Source organism: Acomys minous (genome assembly GCF_964271855.1).
Source record: "Acomys minous genome assembly, chromosome: 14".
Classification (NCBI taxonomy): domain Eukaryota; kingdom Metazoa; phylum Chordata; class Mammalia; order Rodentia; family Muridae; genus Acomys; species Acomys minous.
In genome coordinates this window covers 16,551,947-16,567,937 of record NC_140496.1, presented here as the reverse complement: position 1 = coordinate 16,567,937, position 15,991 = coordinate 16,551,947, and the positions used below count along the sequence as shown (strand labels likewise).

At 49.2% G+C, this 15,991-nt stretch overlaps 1 protein-coding gene across 1 annotated transcript; it reads right to left on the bottom strand.

Moving 5' to 3' along the window:
* Positions 1-7,458: 7,458 nt before the first annotated feature.
* LOC311583092 (chymotrypsinogen B-like) lies at positions 7,459-12,718 on the bottom strand (the record flags this gene model as incomplete). The annotated part of the gene is made up of 9 exons (XM_084756419.1): positions 7,459-7,663; positions 8,083-8,216; positions 9,506-9,686; positions 9,946-10,024; positions 10,129-10,208; positions 10,294-10,397; positions 11,160-11,304; positions 12,353-12,364; positions 12,662-12,718. The coding sequence occupies 9 exons, from the start codon at positions 12,716-12,718 to the stop codon at positions 7,502-7,504; spliced, it is 954 nt and encodes a 317-aa protein (XP_084612545.1). The 3' UTR covers positions 7,459-7,501.
* Between the last annotated feature and the right edge of the window lie 3,273 nt (positions 12,719-15,991).

Genomic DNA, 15,991 nt, shown 5'->3' with positions numbered 1-15,991 from the left:
GCTAAATGCTCTCTGCCACAAAAACACCGACTTCCTGCCGTCTCGGATGGGAGCAGGAGAGCAGCTGTGTGGAGTATCTTCCGTGAGCACGAAGCAGGCGCGCTCCAGCTGCGCTTTGTCTTCTGACTTCATATATTTCAGCTGGCAGTCAGCAAGATCACCTGTGAGGGGAACCAGGCGCAGGGCCTGTCTAACACGTGCAGACAAGGGCAGGCCAATAGGCAGCCCCTAATTGGTTTGCTTGGGTTTCTCTATATAGCCCTGGCGGTCCCAGAACTTACTATTTAGACCAGGCTGGCCACGAACACGCAGAAATCCACCCGCCTCTGCCTCCCAAGTGCTAGTTTTTTTTTTTTTCCCCTTCTAGGTGTTAAGTATATTTGGATTAATTTGGCAATATGACTGGTTTTTCTTTTCTTTTTTTCTGTCTTGAGATAGTTTCACATTGTAGCTCAAGCTAGGTTAAGATGTACTGCATAGCCCAGGCTGGCCTTGAGTTCAGAATAGGGCATTGTATCTCCTGGAACCAGAGTTAGAGACGGTTGTGAGGCTCCATGTGGTGCTCAAAGGAATGAACCAGGTCTGGCCAAAGAGCACCATGCTCGTAACTGCTAGCTTGAGCCATCTCTCCAGCCCCAGGTTACCCTTAAACTGAGGGTAATCTGCCTCCCCCACAATATCCCACTCCACACCCCTGCCTCTCTGGTGCTGTAATTACATACATGACACACCACACCCATCTTGAGTTTGCTTCCCCTCCCCCCCCCCCCCAAGACAGGGTTTCTCCATGTAGCCTTGTCTGTCCTGGACTCGCTTTGTAGACCAGGCTGACCTTGAACTCAAAGCAATCCGCCAGCCTCTGCCTCCGGAGTGCTGGGATTAAAGGTGTGCACCACCACACCAGGCGTGTCTGCTTTTTTGTTGTAAATTTTGTAAGCGTTAAATACAGAGCACATGACCAGGACAGGACAGCCAAAGCTAATAAACAGAGAAACCCTGTCTCAAAAAACCGAAAAACAGAAAAGAAAACGGTTATGCAATTTTCATACTGACCACCAGGTGGCAACCCAATCTCAAAACTGCTATGTTCAGGCTCCCTGAACCTAAGAACTTGCCTAGGGAAAATGGATCTGGATTTGTTTGATGTTCTGTTTCTGTAGTAATCACACTTCATATTTATTTGTATATAAAAAAGCTATCAAAATAACAAGATACGTGTCCTTAACTCTCTGGATCCAAGAACTCTCCCTACGGCACTACTGGGACTTACAAACTTGCACTTTTAAGGCAGGTGTGGTGGCACACGCCTTTAATCCCAATACTCAGGAAGCAGAGGCAGGCGGATCACTGTGAGTTCAAGTCGAAGCCAGCCTGGTCTACAAAGCAAGTTCAAGATGGCCAGTGCTACACAGAGAAACCCTGTCTTGAAAAAAACAAGCAAGCTGGGCATGGTGGCACACACCTTTAATCCCAGCACTTGGGAGGCAGAGGCAGGCGGGTTGATGGGAGTTTGAGGCCAGTCTGGTACAAAGTGAGTCCAAGGTTACACAGACAAACCCTGTCTTGGAAAAAAAAGCCAAAAAAAAGAAAAGAAAAAGAAATAAAGAAATCAAACAAACAAAAAACAAACTTGCACTCTTGTTGGAGGTGGGGGTGTGGATCTGAGAAAAGGCTGAATATGATCAAAATATATTGTATGAAATTATCAAAGAAGCTGGGCGTGGTGGCACACAGCTTTAATCCTAGCATTTGGGAGGCGGATCTCTGTGAGTTCGAGGCCAGCCTGGTCTACACAGCAAGCCAAGGATAGCCAAGGCTACACAGAGAAACCCTGTCTGGGGAAAAAATTATTATTTGATAATTTCTTTTTGTTGATGTTGCTTTTTGAAACAGGGTCTCTTAGCCTTGGCTGTCCTGGACGTGATTTGTAAATCTCTGTGAGTTCAAGGCCACGGTGGCGCAGAGAAACCCTGCGTAACACCCAGGGTTCTCTACAGTCACTGATGTTATGGAATGAGCCTCTTTCTCTCTATATAAAAAGGGAATGACTTACAGGCTGAAGTCCAGCTAATCAACAATGCTTAGCTGTGACCAAAAGCCCAAGAAGGAGCTGGTGGCGCACGTCTGTAGTCCCAGCACTCGGGAGGCAGAGCCAGGTGGATCGCTGTGAGTTCGAGGCCAGCCCGGTCTACAAAGTGAGTCTAGGCTGTCCAAAGTTACACAGAGAATCTTGTCTTGAAAAACTCCCCCAAAAAATAAAAATAGAAAGTCCGAGAAGGAGGCGGGACTAGTCGTTGCTCAGTCCCACAAGGCTGGATGGCTCAGCTGGTCTTCTGTAGATGCTAAGGAGTAGGCGCTATTGCCAGTGAAGGAATGGACGTGCTAGCAAGCTGAGGGCAAGCAAAAACCTTTCTTCTTCCATGTCCTTATATAGGCTTCCAGCTGAAGGTGTGGCTCAGATTAAAGGTGTGTCTTCCGCCTTCAGATCCGGATCAGAGGTGAGTGTGTGTCTTCCTACCTCTAAGGTCTGACTGGAGTGGATTCACCCACTTCGCACCAAGCAGGAAGTCTCTCACAGGTGTGCCCTTGACAGGAATGGTAGATAGATCAGGCCTGTAATCTGAGCACTCAGAGGCTGATGCAGGAGGATTGCCATGACTTCGTCTACAGAATGGATTCCATTGTGAGTGTCAGGCCAGCCGAAGTTACACAGTGAAACTCTGTCACAAAACACACCAACACACAGACAACAAAACAATCTGTTGTGATCACAGCAACAGCAATAGAGGAGCTCATAATAAAATGAATGCATTGGATAAGTTAGTAAATTAGGTCAGGTGAAGGGACACTCCAGAAACAGCAAAGTGATATGAAAGATACAAGGTCAAATGCCAGCCAGGCGGTGGTGGCGCACGCCTTTAATCCCAGCACTTGGGAGGCAGAGGCAGGCGGATTGTTGGGAATTCGAGGCCAGCCTGGTCTACAAAGTGAGTCCAGGATAGCCAAGTACACAGAGAGAGAAACCCTGTCTTGAAACACGCCCTCCCCCCCCCCCAAAAAAAACAGGTCAAATGCCAGTACCTACATAGCAGGAATCCAAGAAGGGATAAATAAAGTCAAATAATAGAGGTAAATTCCTCAGATTTCAGAAAAGATTCCATTTACCCAGAGGGAAAACAGATGGCTGACACCCTGTAAACCTGCAGTTCCAGTTTTCAGGGGCTGAGGCAGAGAGATGAGAGCCTGGGCAACAAAGTGAGATCCCGTCTCAAATAACAACAACAACAACAACAACAACAACAACAAAGCAAAACAAACGCCACAAAAAACAAGGGCTGGAGAGAAAGCCCAGAGGTTAAGAGCACTGACTGCTCTACCAGAGGTCCTGAGTTCAATTCCTGGCAACCTGGCTCACAGCCATCTATAATGTGATCTGATGCCCTCTTCTGGCCTGCAGGTGCACATGCAGATAGAGCACTGTATACATACTAATAAATAAAAAACAAAAGAAAAACCACACACACAAATTTGAGGTGGCGGATGCTCCCATGTCCTGATGTGTCCTGAATCACACTACACTGGGTGCAGCACAGGAAGGAAGCTGTGGCGTGAAAGTCAATCCACTGGCTGCCACAGCCCTGGGGCTCCCAGGAGCAGCAAACATGTGTGCACAGGTTAGGACACTCATCTAAGCGCATGCTCCCGAGTTGTGCACTTTGTGCTCCGTTGAAAGTGCACTACAGGAAGAGGGGGAAGGCTGCTCGGTGGTAAGAGGGCTTGCTGTGAGGGCAAGAGGACATAAGTCAATAACACACACACACACACACACACACACACACACACACACACACACACACACACATCCCAGAGCCTAGGGATGAAGCTCAGCTGGGCATAAACTGGGCGTTCAGGGATGAATTGGGAAAGAATATTACATCACAAGAAAGGGCACTTACAGACCAAATGTTCCTTGATCAATATAGACAAAGTCAAATCTTCCATAAAGCACTCTCTGAGTGAATCCCATAGCCCATTAAAAGGATCATGTGCCATGACCAAGTGGAATTTGTCCCAAGTGTGCAAAGGGTGAGTGGACACGAGAAAATCAATCAGTGTAATGTGCCGTGTCAATAGACAGAAGGAAGAGGGTCACATGACCATCGTAGGGGATGCAGAAAGGGCCTTGGACAAAGCCAACTTCCCTTCACTATTAAAGGCACTCAGAAACGGGAGGCTAGGAGAAAATCTTCTTGCATGATAAAGGGACCTCATAAAGAAAGACTGCCACAGATTCTGTCATATTCAAAGCCAGGTGTGGTAGCTCACACCTGTGATCGCAGCACTGGGGAGGTGGAGGCAGGAGGGTCAGGACAGCCTCAGTTACACAGGGAGTTTGAGACCAGCCCAGGCCACTTGAGACTCTGTCTCAAGAAAAGAAAGAAGGGGCTGGAGAGATGGGTCAGAGGTTAAGAGCACTGAAGGCTCTGGGTTCAATTCCCAGCACCTACATGGCTGCTCACAACCAGTTCCAAGGAATCTGATTCTTCAGGTCTCTGGGGCACATAAAGATTATACATGCAGAAAAACACATATATACATAAAATTAAAAAAAAAAAAAAAAAGAAGCCAGGCGTGGTGGCACAGGCCTTTAATTCCAGCACTTGGGAGGCAGAGGCAGGTGGATCTCTGTGAGTTCGAGGCCAGCCTGGACTACAAAGTGAGTCCAGGACAGGAAAGGCTACACAGAGACCCTGTCTCAAAAAAAAAAAAAAAAAAAAAAAAAAAAAAAAAAAAAAACCAACCAACTTAGATCTTCAGTCACCCTTCTCCCACCTTGTTCACTGAGGCAGGGTCTCTCAGTCACACCTATAGCTGCAGTTTCCAGGGGCTAAGCAGAAGGCCGTAAGAGCTTAGGGTTGAGACCAGCCTGGCACAGCTTACTCTGGGGATTCCCCCATCTGCCACCGCCCGCACCTGGCAGTTACATGGATTCTGGGCATCCAAAGTCCTCAGGCCTGTAAAGCGTGAGCCGTCCACAGTCTTGAAAACACTCACACAGACACTCTGAAGTGGAAAAGTACACACACACACACACACACACACACACACACACACACACACACACCAAAATCTAAGAACACAATGGTTTAGGTTGAACAGCTGAAGAAAAAGTACGTGGGGGAGGGACCCTAATCTGAAGCACCAAGATATGAAAGAATGGAAAATACGAGAAGGAAAGTTAACGCCTGGCGTGGTGGAAAAGGAAAGTGAAGCATGATTTTTGGCTCATTCCCCAACTAGTTCAAACTTTTTTTTTTCCGAGACAGGGTTTCTGTGTAGCCTTGACTGTCCTGGACTCGCTTTGTAGAACAGGCTGGCCTCAAACTCAGTGATCCACCTGCCGCTGCTTCTCGAGTACTGGGGTTAAAGGTGTGTGCCACCACGCCTAGTCTTTTAAAAAAACAAAACAAAACAAAACCAAACCAGTTTATTCTACTCTATGTGTGCCACACAGCTGGTTACCTCTCCTCACTTTCGTAAGTCCGTATTCCTCAGAGTCCTTGCGATTCTCCTGCCTCCGGTTCTATCCCAGAATTCATCTCTCTTTGCCGGAAGTCCCACCTCCTATTTCCTGCCTCAGCTGATAGGCCAACCAGCTTTTTATTGACAAGAAATGCTTCCATACAGCACACAAGAGATTATTTCCACGCCTTTTGATGCCAGCACTAGGGAGGCAGAGGCTGATGAATCTCTGGGAGTTCGAGGCTAGCCTCAGGTCTACAGAGAGTGTTCCAGGAGAGCCAGAGCTATAGAGAAACCCTGTCTTGGAAAAACCCAAAAGAAAATTTTAAAAATGACTTAGGAGAAATGAAAACAAAACAAACAAAAACAAATCTTCAGAGTACTGGTTTCCCAAGTCTGCTGTGACCGAGATTAAAAATTGTGTATCCTCTCGGCATTCCGGAGGCTGAAAGCTCCTTACCAACCTCACTGCACTGAGATCACGGCTTCAGGGTCAGAAGGCCAGAGGGACGCCATGTCCCTCCATCCTCAGCCTCTGGAACTGATGGTGTTCTATTCTTGTCACAGCAGCACAGCAGCCTCTGCCTCCACTGTCACAAGTCCTTCTCTGTGTGCCATCTCCCTCAGCCTCTCTCTTAAGAGCCTTGTGATTGGACTTAGGACTCAAGTTGTTCTAACTCACGTCAAGATGGGTGACGTATTCGTACCTGCGTGTCATCAAGCCCAATGTCTGCCTAGCTTACGTAAAGCCCTGGCTTCCATCCCCTGCACCACAAGCATCCCGCGTGGGGGCACAAGCGGGTACTGGGCAGGCAGGAGAAGCAGATGTTTAAGGTTGGGGGCTGAGCTGTGGCTAAAGGTTAAGAGTGCTTGCAGCTCCTGTAGAGGAACTGAGTCTGGTTCCTAGCACGCACATCCATCAGCTAGCTACTGCCTGTAAACTCAAGCTCTGAGGGATTTGATGCCCTCTTCTGGCCTCGACTAGCATCTGCCATGGACTCCCTTCCCCTGCATAAATATATATATATTTAAACTCAAGGCCATCCTCAACCAAATGAGCAAGAGACCTGCATGTTCAAAGACAGCCAGGACTAGGAAATGACTTCCTACTGTGTTTTGTTAAATCCCAGGTGGGAGGCTGGCATCACGTCATATAGCAAGGAAACGGGAAGACTATGTGGACCTGACTCAAGCCCCATTGAAGAAGTTCCCACTGGCCAAGGTGAGAGTGTTTAGGATTCAGTAAAGGTAATGACAACACTGGACCAGACCCCTCCTCATGTCTACGTCAACAGACCCGTGCACACATGCAAAGCCTAAGAGGTCACTGCTGCAGGAGAGCAGATCTGGAGGGTTGGCTCAGCAGCTAAGAGCACCAGCTGCGCCTCCATTCAGTTCCCAGCACTCACATGGCAGCTCACAACTGCCTGCAACTTCAGTCCCAGGGGCTCTGACGCTCTTTTCTGTCCTCTGGGGGCACGCATGCACATAGTGCACAGACACACAAGGGACACACTCCCTCACACATTCACACACATACAGTGAGTTCACACCCAGGCCTGGAGCTCACAGACAGCCTGGAACAAACACAGGGCAGGGACGGGGTCTGAGGCAGGAGGGCACACTTAGGGTGTGGGGAGAAGGAGCCAACAGAAAAAGGGTGTCTATGGCATGGGGTTTGCCATTTGGCCATTATGACTCTGAGGTGACTAACTCTTTAGGGCTGTGGATGCTATAGTCTGGCCAAGGACTATTGCCTTCCAGAGGATGCTGTGGGTCTAGCTATTGCAGTAGAATAGCCTGAGTTCTGACCTAGCAAGGGAGGAGATAGAAAGGGACCAGCAATAGGACCCCTTGGTAGATGCCAGGCTTAGTTCCAGTCCCATGACCCCTGGACCACAAAGACACACAGAGAGTCGGCGCTCTAATGAGATGATTTTATTGCAGATGCTTGCACGGGGAGACCAGAGCCATGGACTCAGTTCTCTTCCAAGACCTGCTGAACCCAGGGCATGAGGGCTGTGACTCGGGCATACACAGCAGGAGTGGAAGTAGAGCAGAAACCACTGCCCCAGGACACAATGCCGGCCAGGGTCCACACTCCATCCTTCTGGCAGACAAGGGGGCCACCGGAGTCACCCTGCAGAGAAAGGAAACAGACTTGTCTCCAAGCCTGACCAGAAGACCTAGACCTGGCGGAGTGCAAGGGAAAGTGTAGGGGAGTGCCTTGGGTCGCAGTGACAGTCCTAGCTGTGCTCCAGTACGCCTGGAGAGACACAACTAGCTCGCCTCTGTGAGTAGGAGACACACGCAGTTCACATTGCTGGTGGCAAGAGTTGGGTACCCTATAGGCAGCGGTGCAGCACCCATCTGGGCAGAGATGCCTGCCAGGGGTGTCTGTTAGCATCAGCCCATTCTCTTCTGGGTACTGGGAAGGAATGAGGCTCAGTAGAGAAAGGCAGAGGGTCATGGGAACACAGAACACCAGGGGCCTGTGATCCCCAGTGGGCTGACCCAGGCCTGGGCAGGGGTGTGAGTGGGTGGGGCGAGAGGCTGTACCATGCAGGAGGAGACACCACTGGCGCCTGCGCAGATCATCACATCGGTGATCTTGGAACCCCAGTGCTTCTTGCAGTCAGCGGTGGACACGATGGGCAGGGTTGCCTGCTGCAGCTTGTCAGGAGTCACCAGGGCTACGGGGACAGAGGAGATGCAGTCAGGGTCCCTAGGCCCACCAGCCTGCTGGATACCACCACGAGTCCTTTTTCAGTCATCTGCTGGGGGAGCTGCTGTCAGGTTCCACCAGAGGCAGGGCCGGGGCCTCAGGCAGAGCTGCCCTTAGGTCCCGTGTGGCCATGTCTAGTGGGTGTGTAAGATCTCAAGAGAGCATGGCCCCACCCTCTGGAGTCTTAGAGACCCATGATGGGACTCACAATCAGGTCAAGGGTCAGAGAGAAGACCTCCTGCTGAGCAAAGGCTTCCTTCAGGCCTCATCTTGTCAGCAGCCTTTGTTTATGTTGGTTAAGCTTGAAATAGTAAGTCTTAGCTGACACATAATAATTGTTACTTTTATAGATTGCTAGTTAATTTTTTAAAGATTTATATATTTATTATACAATGTTATGCCTGCATGCATTCCAGAGAGGATATCAGATCTCATAGATTATTGTGAGCCACCATGTGGTTGCTGGGAATTGTACTCAGGTTCTTTGGAAGAGCAGTCAGTGCTCTTAACCTCTAAGCCATCTCTCCAGCCCCTTGTTAATTTTTAATTTTTCAGAAGCGTCTCATTATACAGCTTTGGCTGCTCTGGAAATCACATGATGCAATTGTCTCTGCCTCCCAAGTTCTGGGATTAAAGTGTGCCACCATGCCCAGCTTTAATTAACGTATTTCATATTAAGAAATGGAAAGATAGGGCTGGAGAGAAGGCTCAGTGGTTAAGAGCCCTGGTTGCTCTTCCAGGGGACCCCGGTTCAATTCCCAGAACCTACGTGGCATAATAAAACTGTCTCAACTGCAGTTCCAGAGGATCTGGCATCTTTACACAGACCTATATACATGCAGGCAAAATACCAATGCACCAAAATACATGAAATAAAATAAATTAATGATTAAAAAAAGAAATGGAAGCCGGGCAGTGGTGACACATGACTTTAATCCCAGCACTTGGGAGGCAGAGGCAGGCACATCCCTGTGTGTTTGAGGTCTACAGACAGACTCCAGAAAAGCGAAGGCTACACAGAGAAACCCTGTCTTGAAAAAGTAAAGGAAAAAAGAAAAAGAAATGGAAAGATTTAATAGTGGAAATGGAAAGACAAAAAATAAAATAAAATAAAAAGAAGAAGAAGAAGAAGAATTAGAAGAAGAAAGGAAAAAGGAAAAATAAAAACACTATGGGTTATACCAGGAAAAGCCTGCCATGTCTGGGCAACCTGAACCAACAGAAGCTCCTGCTGAAGCAAGGCCTTAGCACACTCACCATTGTACTTGGTCTTGCCCCAGCCAGTGGTGGCACACACTGTGCCAGCAGGGAAGTCATCGTCAGCACTAGGCAGACACACGGCAGACACGGTCTCATTGAACTGGGCAGGAGTGGCCAGCTTCAGCAGGGTGATGTCATTGCGCACAGTGAGCATATTGAATTTGGGGTTCTTGAAAACCTGTGGGGACCAGAAGCTCAGCTGAGACCTGGGAGGAGTTGGGGGACGTGGGCTGGAGGTGGGGTGGGTGGGTCGGAGCCCGGCTGTGCCAAGCTCCAGGGGACAAGCTCCTTTCCTGTTGGCCCCATTAGAACAGGCCCAGAAAGACCCAGCCCCAGCTGCCCTGTGCTCCTGCCCTCAAGCAGCCAGGGCCTTCTCCCTCCTGCCTTTCTCCCCAGCCTGTGGGCTGAGCCCCTCCCCCATCCAGCAGCCTGCATACCTTTGCGATCTTCAACACCTGAACATTCTCTTCATCAGAGCCCTGGTCAAACTCTCCAGCTACCACCACATCAGATGTCCTGGGCATTGAGACACACGGGGCGAGCATGAAGAACGGCTCTGATCCCCACCACCAGCCCCAAATAAAGCTGGAAGCAAACCCCCAAGGTAGTCTAGGACTCACTTGACCCCGCAGTGGGCAGCAGTGACCACCCAGTCTTCACTGATGAGGGAGCCCCCGCAGAAATGAAAGCCAGTGCTGTCCTGGGGAGGAGGAGAAGGAAGGTCAGTGCCTCCCACCACAGCTGCACTAGAACGTGAGCTCCTGTGCCCAGAATCCCTCGCTCACCTGCAGGGACACCTGCCAGGGCCAGGAGCCAGGAACAGCATTCTCTCCATTGACGATCCTGGACAGACCGGTCAGCACGGGTTGGATGGCAGGGACTCCACAGCCTGTGGAGACAGGGGTATTCGGCCAACTCACTGAGACCAAGCCACCTCCCCTGGAATCATCTGATTGTCCTTTAGCCTCCTGCCTCAGGGATCCCTCATGCCCAGCTGCTGACCCCACTTCTCCTCCCAGGAATGGAAAGAGGCACAGCTGCCCCATCCAGGCATGCCACAGAGGAAGGGGCAGAAAGCAGGCTGGACTATCAGGCTGTCTGGCTCAGCCTCCTGGCTGGCCATTCCTGTGGGCCCTGCCTATTTCAGAAACTGTTCCTTATGGGAAATTTGGTTCCTTATTTATATATATGGAGTTGCGGCAGGGATTCCCCGTGTAGCTATGGCTGTCCTGGAACTCACTCTGTAGACCAGACTGGCTTCAAACTCACAGACAGAGCCACCTGCCTCTGTCTCCTGAGTATTGGTTTTAAAGGTGTGCACCACCACCTGCTCTCTTTCTTTAAAAAAAAAAAAGAAAGACTTTGTGGGAGGTGTGCTGGTGTACCTCTTTAAACTCAACACTCCTGACATAGGCAGGAAACCTCTGAGTTTAAGGGCAGCCTAGGGAGTTCCTGGCCAGGCAGGGCTCCATAGCAAGACCCTGTCTCAACTTAAAGAGAGGAAGAGAGGGAGAGAGAGAGAGAGAGAGAAAGAGAGAGAGAGAGAGAGAGAGAGAGAGAGAGAGAGAGAAAGGAAAAGGGGGCGTTAATTCTTCCCCATGAAAGATCGCATCACAAAAGAGGGAAACAAGTTGAGCAAACAGTCAGGCACCTTGGGCAGGCCAGGACACACTTGCTACAGCAGCTGGCACATCATGGCTGAGGCTCCGCAGGTTGCCTGTGCACTGAGCAGTGTGACCCCATGCCCAGCCTCTTTTCTGAAGTCTCCTGACATGCTCAAGGGTCAGCACCTGTCTCTTTTGTGCACAGAGACCAGGAAATGGACAAGACCCCTCACTGATGACTGATATGCCCCCACAAAGTCACAATCATCTATTTATAGAAGAGCCAAAAAGTGAGAAATCAGGGTGCTAGCTTTTCCCACAGCAGAGTATATTTAATTGAGTGAGCTGGGTCTCCATGGCAACATGGGGTGATGTCCAGCACTCTGAGTGGAAAAGGAGCACACTGTCCACCTGACACAGTCAAACACTGTTGATTTGGTTTTAATGCTCTTCGCTTATGGATTTATAGTCACATGTGCATTTGTATAAGCTGGAAAAGCAGTGCCTAGTACAGGAGAGAGGCAGTGAAGGGCAGCTCCTCTGAATCTGGGTTTTCAGCTTTTAAAAGGCATCTGAGGCTGGAATCAGTGGCAAACGCCTGTAGACACAGCTGCTCTGAAGGCTGAGGCAGGAGAATTGCTCAAACCCAAGAGCTGCCAGGCTGAGCAAGAGGGTGAGAAGGTGTTTCAGAGCAAAATAAGCAATAGCAATAAAAACAAAACAAACCAAAACAGAAGAGTCTTCTGACATTGAGTGTGGTGGCACAGGCCTGTAATCCTGTCACTTGGGAGACGGAGGCAGGAGGATCAGGAACACACACACACACACACACACACACACACACACACACACACACACACACACACAAACCTGTACCTGCAAGGAGCATCAATTTCCTGAGTCTAGGACTACAGGCACGCACCACTTTGTTTTACGCAGCCATTTTGTTTTTAGTCACTATTTCCCTCTTTTTAGATTGAAAAGGAGCTGGGCATGGTGGTGCATGCCTTTAATCCCAGCACTCAGGAGGCAGAGGCAGGCAGATTTCTGAGAGTTCAAGACCAGCCTAATCTACAGAGTGAGCCCTGGACAGCCAGGACTATTACACAGAGAAACTCTATCCTGAAAAAAAAAAAGAATAAATAAAATTTAAAAAATAAAAAGGAAAGAGAAAAGAATAACCCCCCTGTGACACCACCATGAAATGGCCTGTCCAGCCACCTTGAGCCCCAGCACTTACCAAAGGAGGCCCCTACAAGGGCAAAGCAGGACAAGAGCCAAAGGAATGCCATGTTGCTGGTCAAGGAAGTGAGGCTCACCTAGTCTGTGGCTCTTTTATGTCCCCTAGGGTCTTCAAGCCCTACCCAGTCCCTGTGACCCTAGCCAACCAGAAAGGGCCAAGAGCCACCCTCCCTGGTATCCGGAGACCTTGAACAGAAGCAGGGGCCAAGTCCCTTATCATGGTCTTAGCCTGTAATGCCTAAGCCGTGGGAAAAGGACAGCTGCCCTGATAGACAGTGCTCATGAGTGTGGGTACTGCCCAGCGTACCCAGGGCACTGTGGACAAGACCCCTGCAGGACAGGAGCACAGGTCCTGGAGAGCCATGCCCCTGTAGCCTTTCTAGGAGCTGGGCTAGGAAACTCAGTGCCCACCCTAATGACACAGGAAGGGGTCCCAACTATTAACTGAAGGCAGTCCCAGGACAGATTCAAAGACCCTGGTGCCTGGGAGGCCTCCAAGCTGGTGGATGGCCCATGACCACAAATGTGTTTCACTCATTTAAAACAAAGGGTCACAGGGACAGCCTGGGTTATCTAAGGATCACCTTGTCCCCAGTCCCACCAAACAGTCCAAGTGTGGAGAGGAGCAGGAGTGGGTCTAGGCAACAGGACAGGAGCCCCAGTGAGGCGACTGTGCTTAGTGGCATTTTCACCTGTGAAGATTCACAATCTGTGGATTTAGTCTTGGGGCTACAAGTGCCTGCCTAACACACAGGAAACCCTGGGTCCAACCCCACCACCTCACACCCCAGGTGTGGTGCTGTACACTGTAAGCTAAGCATTCCAGATGTGGAGGCAAGAGGATCAGAAGTTCAAGATCACTCTCAGCTACAGAGCAAGTTGTAGGGCTAGCCTAGGCTATGTGAGAGCCTGCCTCAGAAGAAGATGAAGAGGAGGAAGAGGAAGGGAGAAACAGGAGGAGGAGGAGGAAAAGGAGAGGAAGAGAGAGAGAAAGAGAGATAGTTTTTTGTCTTTATATAAAGTTTTAGTTTCTTTTTAAAAAGATATGTTTATAGCTGGGCATGGTGGCACACACCTTTAATTCCAGCTCTTGGGAGGCAGAGGCAGGTGGATCTCTGAGTTTGGGACCAGCTTGGTCTACAGAGTGAGTTCCAGGACAGCCAGGGCTACACAAAGAATCCCTCTCTCAAAAAAGAAAACATGAACAAACTCACCAAATAAATAAATAAGAAAGGAAGAAAATAAAGTGTGTATGTGTAAGAGAGACAGAGACAGAGACAGAGAGACAAAGAGACACAGAGACAGAGACAGAGACAAAGAGACAGAAAAAGAAAGAGGAAAAAGGCTGTATTTACTGCAGTGGAGCAATGGCTTAGGGATTAAGAGCACTGGCTGCTCTTCCAGAGGACCCTGGTTTCAGTCCCAGCACCCACACAGCTGTCCACAACAGTCTGAAACCCTAATTCCAGGGGATCCAACTCCCTCTACTGGCCTCCCTCGACACTGCATGCATGTGAGGCATAGACAGACTTACAGGTAAAACATTAACACACAGTTTTAAAATCACCTGTATTTACTTGTGTGGTGGGCACACATGTATGGCATGGGGGCACGTGTAAAGGTCAAAGGACAGCTTGTAGGAGTCAGTTCTCTCTGCCATGTGGGTCCCAGGGACAACACTCAGGTTGTCAAGGTCACTGGCAATCGCCTTTATACACTGAACCATCTCACTTGCCCGGAGCTTTCTTTCCATAAAATGAAGCTCTGTTTCTGCACAGAATGACACAGAGGACAAACTCCTGTCATGGCCACAGATGGGGAGCCCAGGCAGGTGTGAGTGACACATTGGCAGGAAGTACGGGCTGAACATATTCTCAAGCTATGCAGACAAGTCCCTTTGTCCCGTGGTCAGGCACCGTTCCAGGCTGAGGCCCCAAAGCACATGGTGTCTGTCTGTGCCTGTGTGGGCCACAGAAGCCATGAGAGTAGGAAGCAGTGAGAAGAGAGGCAAGGACTCGGTGCTGGGACTGTGGCTGTTGTGGAGGGCGCTGCTCAGGCCTAGCCATCCAGGCAGGTGACAGAGCAGCAGTCAGGTAGTTATAGTGACACATGCCTATAATGCCAGCACTATGGAGGCAGAGGCCTGAGGATTGGGAGACTAGGCTGGGGACCAGTGATTCCCAGCTAAGGTTTTTTAGATATTGTATAAGAGGCTGGAGAGATGGCTCATCAGTTAAGTGTAGGCTCAGTTTTCTTTTCTTTTCTTTTTTTTTTTTAAAGATTTATTTATTATGTAAACAGCTGTTTTACCTGTATATATGCCTGTGTGTCAGAAGAGGGCACCAGATCTCACCATAGATGGTTGTGAGCCACCATGTGGTTGCTGAGAATTGAACTCAGGACCTCCGGAAGAGCAACCAGTGCTCTTAACCTGGGAGCCATCTCTCCATCCCCAGGCTCAGTTTTCTTAACCAATACATTTTATTATAACTTATTAAGCGAGTGTCCCTCACTTATAGCCCAACTAACTAACACAATAGGAAACGAGGATTAACAAACACAATAACAAAACCCTAAGGATATCAGTTCCGGACAACAATTCTCTTGGTGTACTCAGCAGGATTTCTTCTGCTGGAACCTGGAGTAACCAAAACCCGGAACCTCAGCAGGAGCCGAAGCCCAGAAGCCTTCCCTCCAGCGGTCCTCTCTAGGAGTGTCTCAAATTGGAACTATCAACAGCCAAAACTATCTGAAGTCTCCAAAGGCCCCGCCTCCAATTCTGGGCCCATTTATGTATCTCCTCCCAGAGTCTGCTCACGGGATCTTTCCAGCTGGCAACAATCAAGCTTCCGCACCAGGTGGTTGGTCTTCCTGTGGATTAACCTCACCTGTTCTCTCACAAGACTGTTCCTCATGCCACACTTGGAAAACAGGTTTATCTCTCCTACAGTTAAGAGCACTTGCTGTTCTCCCACAGGACCAGAGTTCGAGCCTCAGCACTTGTGTCTTGTGGCTCACAACACCTGTAACTAACTCTGAAGAGGATCTGACTTCCTCTTCTACCCTCAAGTACACACATATATACGTGCACATTCTTGGACACAGACACACACACACACACACACCCCTGTGCGTGCACACATGAGCATACACATATGAACGAATGATAAAAGTAAAAATATTTAGAGGCTAGATTACATAGCAAGTTTGTAGGTAGCCTGGGTTAGAGGCCATGTCTAATATACAGTGTCGAGGAGCTGATGGGTGGTGGTGCACACCTTTAAACCCAGCACCTGAGTGGCAGAGGCAGGCAGGTATCTGTGAGTTTGAGGCCAGCCTGGTCTACAGAGAGAGTCCAGGACAGCCGAGGCTATACAGAGAAACCCTGTCTCAAAAAAACCAAGAAAAGATAATGACCATCATGTAACCTGTTATAATTAATATGCATAATGAGACATCATTTAACTCTTTGTAATTAATGTGCAGAATTAGGTCACCATTCAACCCCTTACAACTAAGATGCATAGGTGGAGTCCCTGAGGCAGCAGAGGACAGGCAGACATAGTATTTGGGAAGAGGATGGCTGAGAAAATTTCTGAAACAATGGCTTTTCCTGATCGCAGAGAGTTTGAGGCAA